Source organism: Monoraphidium neglectum, assembly GCF_000611645.1.
Source record: "Monoraphidium neglectum strain SAG 48.87 unplaced genomic scaffold scaffold02043, whole genome shotgun sequence".
NCBI lineage: Eukaryota > Viridiplantae > Chlorophyta > Chlorophyceae > Sphaeropleales > Selenastraceae > Monoraphidium > Monoraphidium neglectum.
The window spans coordinates 1-4981 of record NW_014011585.1 but is presented as its reverse complement, the minus strand read 5'-3'; the positions used below and the strand labels follow the sequence as shown (position 1 = coordinate 4981).

The 4981-nt window shown below is 63.3% G+C and overlaps 1 protein-coding gene across 1 annotated transcript; it reads right to left on the bottom strand.

Annotated features, from left to right (window-relative positions):
• Positions 1-1151: 1151 nt before the first annotated feature.
• MNEG_9731 (hypothetical protein) lies at positions 1152-4535 on the bottom strand (the record flags this gene model as incomplete). The annotated part of the gene is made up of 8 exons (XM_014041796.1): positions 1152-1256; positions 1707-1823; positions 2084-2149; positions 2423-2593; positions 2864-3403; positions 3626-3709; positions 3968-4009; positions 4356-4535. The coding sequence occupies 8 exons, from the start codon at positions 4533-4535 to the stop codon at positions 1152-1154; spliced, it is 1305 nt and encodes a 434-aa protein (XP_013897250.1).
• Positions 4536-4981: the final 446 nt, after the last annotated feature.

Here is a 4981-nt window from a genome sequence, read left to right as displayed (position 1 = left end):
ATTTTGCCAATCAGACACCCCGCCGCTTCTTTTGGCAGCACGCCGCCGCTTGAGCGCGTGCGAGCGCCCGGCAGCGTCAATATTTAATTCAAAGAGCCAGTGAAATGCTTACACGAATTACACATTGGAGACGCAAAGCACGGGCACCGGCTGGCTGCCGGTGACCTTTGTCACTGCGCTCTGTCATAGCTGCGGTTGGCTTTGAGAGGCAGTGTGTGCGTGACCATTTTTCCCCTCTGTGGTGGTCCGTGGCAACCAGGCAGCTCCTGGTCTGGGCCATCATTCAACTGTTGTATCCCATATGTGCAGGCCTTGAAGGCCGCCAGGGCTGCTGACCCCGCACGCCGGCGACCCGCCTTGCACACACCTCTCCCGACGTGCGTTCGAAAACCCAAACCTGGCAGGGCACATGGTGCCTGCACGGCAGCCGGGTGACGGGCACACGGGCCCTACCCTGAGCCCTGGAGGTTGCGACCGGCTCACACACAGGCGGGGGCGGTTTCAGCTTTACGTCCTCGAGTTTCAGACCTCGCTCCCCAGAAGGCCTGCCTAGAGGTAGGCTTGACCCTTTTCATCACTAGCTCAGGCAGTGACAGCCAGGCGCAGTCGCCTGGCTGTCACAGGAATCATCACGCCCTGATTGGCAATTATATGGCGGCCAACAACGCCAGGCACATGCAGACAAGCACTGTTTGCCGCACGCAGCCGACAACCGACACTTCCGCCGACCAGCGCATCATCTGATAGGGAGCAACCAATCAGTTCAGTGCAGCAATGCTTGCCATGGCTTTTATTTCTGTTCGCCTCCAGCGCCAACTCCCCAAAAACAAAAACAGCCAGGCACATGCAAACCAACAACTTGGTGTAAAACAGAAAGACTTTAAGATTCCTGAACCAGTTGAAGATTAATGACAGAGGGCAAACTTGGAACCGTCTCTGCGGAGAGACAAAGGGGGTGAAGGAAGAGAGAGGACAATCGGAGCCACAGGGGCCTGCTACTGCTGCTGAATAAGGCCGTCGTGTGTGCCTCATGGCGAGATTCCATCAGCAGCACACCCAAATAAACTGGGTTGAGAGACAGAGCCGGCCCCAACCCCCTCAGCTGGGAGCCTACCGGCCCCGCGCCATGGGTGCCGCCGCATGGCAGCCTGTCAGGCACCGCCCTCTCGTGGCCCGTGGCCGGCGGCATGGCGCTCCTCCTGCTCTATCGCGGCCCTCAGCACCACCGCAGCCCCCGCCTTACTCAGCACCGCATTCTGTGGACAAGGCGGTGAGGCATGGAGGGAGAGGCCGGTCATGATGCGGGTCCTAAAGGTCGGGTTTCAAAGGAGGGGGGTGATTTGGAGCCGTGCGTGTGCCAAAAGCTATACACGACGCCTGGGCAGCGGGGCCCTTGAGAGGTCTTGATGTGGCATGATGCCAGCTGGCATGAGAAAGGCGGGTGCCGCGCCTCCCGTACAAGATCCTCAATATCACCTTGCACTGCGAGAGAGCAGCAGGCAAATCACACGGCCCAACTTGGCTTGAAACACCCTACACCCCCCCCTGCTGACCCGCAGGCGTTCACCCCCAACCCAACTCGTGCCCGGCCATCACACCCACAAACAATCATGATGCCTGGGAAAGCCCAGCACACTGGAAGTCGGCGCCGCCCCACAAACCGCTTGCATGTGTGCTTTGAACACCGATATTGAAAGCCAGCTCACGTAGTTCTTGCAGTCCAGGTGCTGCACGCAGGCGGGGCAGCCGCGGTGGTAGGGGCAGGGGCACTCCGTCACCAGCGCCAGGGCCCTCCTCAGCAGCTCGGGGAACAGGGGGGTCGCCTGCCAGAAAAGGCAAGGGGGTATGTTGGAGAGATGCGGGAATTGGTTCTTAGTGATGGCAGGACTAGAGTGCCGGCGCTCAGGTGAGGATCAGACAATCCAGCAGCGATTAGGGGCCATGAGGGCAGTGCGGGTCGACGAGTGTCCCAAACATGCTACGTGTTCGCGCTCCGCACCCCCCCACCCCTACCCAACCCAACCCCACCGAGGATTGAACCACTCACTGCCGCTCCCTGCCCGCCACTCTCTCAAGCCCGCACCTGTGCCGCGAGCCCTATCCCTCCCGGGTGCTTGTCGTACAGCAGCAGGCGCTCGGGGCGGTAGCGCTGCAGCCATGGGCCACCGGAAGGGAGGGTGAGGCAGGGGGCGGGCGTCAAGGTCAATGGTTTGAGTCCATGGGTGCGGCTGTGTGCTTGGCATGGTTGGACGGTGCTGCGTGAAGGGGGCACAACAGAATTGCAGGAACAGCTGGGCTCCTCCTTTCATGAAGCATATACACCTGTGTATAGATGATACATGCATACGTGTAGATGTGCACATGCACATGTATATAAATATATAGCCCCCGTGACGCCATCACCCGGGCGCCCGGCGCCCACCGTGTCGTAGGGGTTGTCGCACTCTGTGGCCACGTCCGAGGGGTTGCACACCATGTAGAGCGGCAGCGCGTTGAGCACCGCGTGGGCCGCCGCGTGCACCCCCTCCCTGAAGTCCAGGGCCGCGTCACGGCAGCGCCGCCGGGCGGTGGGGGGCAGCCGCACGTAGGAGGCCTTTGGAGCGAGGGGACGACGGGGGTCAGGGAGCTTTGCTAGTGCACAGCCCAGCAAAGACGGTGCAGTGGAGCGAAAGAGGTCACGGCAAATGGTTGAGGTTCAACCTCTAAACCTACTTTCAGCAAAAAGAATCAGCACATCAGGTAAACAGTCTAGTTTCAGGGAGCGGGGTAATCCTGTCAGTGTGAACAACAAGCAGGCCTGTGCATGCGTGTGCACTCAGCACCATACACCAACCTCCACCCTGCGCCCCAGAACAACGCCCACCTGCGTCTCCCACTGGCTGTCCGGCAGGAAGAGCTGCACGCTGTCCAGGATCTCCCCGGTGCCGTGAGCCACGGTGTGGTACCCCAGGAACCTCACTGTCACGTAGCACGACTCACAGCACGCACTGCTGCCACCACCACCACCACCGCTGCCGCCGCTGCTGCTGCTGTCACCGCCGCCGTCGCCGTCGCCGTCGCCGTCGCCGTCGCCGTCGCCGCCGCTGCTGCTCCCGCCGTCGCCATCGGAGGGCGCCGTGAGGCCCCTGCCGTCCCCGCTGGCGGGGTGCTGGGCGGCCCACCCTGGCACCACTGCTGCCTGCTGCCCCTCGTGCTGCTCCTCATCCTTCACCTCAACTTTCACCCCCAAACCCTCTCCCCCCGCCTCACTCTTCACCCCCATCCCTGCTTCCGTCTTAACGCCTCCAGGCCCGCCGCCGCCGCCCATGCCCCCCCGCCGTGCCTGTATGGCGGCGAGGGCCTCCCTTGGCGTCGGGTAGGCCACCTTGGAGCCGGTCACGTGCACGTCGGTGACGTCAGACACCTTTGGGGGGTGGGTGGGTAAAGGGGGTTGGCCACAATTGCAACGGCATGATGATAGAGTCTCAAGAGGCGTGATGACTCAGGAGACTCACTGCTGTGGGGGAGGGTGAGCCCCCCCCAGGACGTACTCAGTCGGGTGGCCGTCGGTCGCAGCCCCCGGCTCGCGCAGTCACCAGGCGCCCAAAGTCGCCCCCCAACCCCTCTTCGTATCCGCCCCGCCCACCGAGGTGTAGTATTTGGCGCGTGTGGGCCTCACGTAGGCCACCCTCTCCCCCAGGTCCAGCAGCTCACACACATAGGAGGTGCGCTGGGAGGGGGGGGATCAGGGGGGAGGGCGGTGATTGGAGGTGCATGATTTGCAGACTGTGTGGCGGAGTAGAGGGTGGGATGGGTGTTGACAGGCAGGGCAGGGAAGGGGCTGAGCACTGGTTCAAGGTACGGGGTGAAGCCTTCCGGCCCAGGCGGAGGGTGCTGCAGCGCGCGGCGCTCTCCTGGACCCTCATTGCTCAGAACCACACTTCAACCATTCGCCCCCAACGTGGTGCCCCCAGGGCCCATGACTCACTTGGTGCAGGTAGACCGCGCCATCATAGACCACGTAGAATGCCTTGGGGCAGGAGGTCGCACAGGAAGGGCGAGATACATGTGTGTGTGTGTGTGTGTGTGTGTGTGTGTGTGTGTGTGTGTGTGTGTGGTGTGCGCGCGCGCACGTGCGTTCGTGTGTGTGTGGGGTGGCGGGGGGGTGCGGGTGTCCGTGCTTACATCGATGGTGGCCGAGAGTACGGTGAGTGGCCTGCGGATCAAAGAAGGCATCACATCAAGCCATACACAACAAGAGCGCATGCAGACTCTACGCTCCCCAATGGGGCAACCCCCTCGATCACCCTCAACCCGGTACTCATTCTGATTGTGATGGTCCGAACACCCCGCTGCCCCCCCCCCTGGGCCCCCACCTTGTTGGCCTCCACCTCCTCCAGGACGCGGCTGGTGGACACGTCGAATATCACGTAGCGCTCCGGGTCAATGGCACGCAGTCCGATGCGCCCCGCGGGGCTGCGCCCCTGACCGGAGTAGTGCAGCGACGCCGCCAGACCCGCCTGCGCCGCCGGCGCGGGTGACGCAACCGTCCCCATGCCGAATGATGGCGGAGGCGCAGGTGACACCACCGCCCGGCCGCCGTCGCCGCCGTCGGCACGCGCGTGGCGGCAGAGGAGGCCGGCCGCTGTGAGGTCTGATGCGGCCGCCTGGAACAGCTGATGAGGGGAGGGCCGGGTTGGGAGCCGACAAGAGGGGCACAGACAAATCGGCAAGGGAGGTTGTGGGTTTGGGCAGTGGCGTGACAGCAAGTGCCTTTGATGGCTGCCGGAATAACCAGGGAGATGACTCCATATTCTGCGTTGCCCCCTACCCCAGCCTTGCCAACGCATGCAGCAGGATGCGCGGCGGCGCGCCGACCTCGTTCGTGCCGCCAAAGAGGGGCGCGTCCAGCTCCTGCAGCAGCGGCAGCTCCGCGGCTGCGCAGGCCATGTGCTGGCGCAGCAGGCGGCCGTTGAAGGGGTCCAGCTGGGTGGTCGCGCGG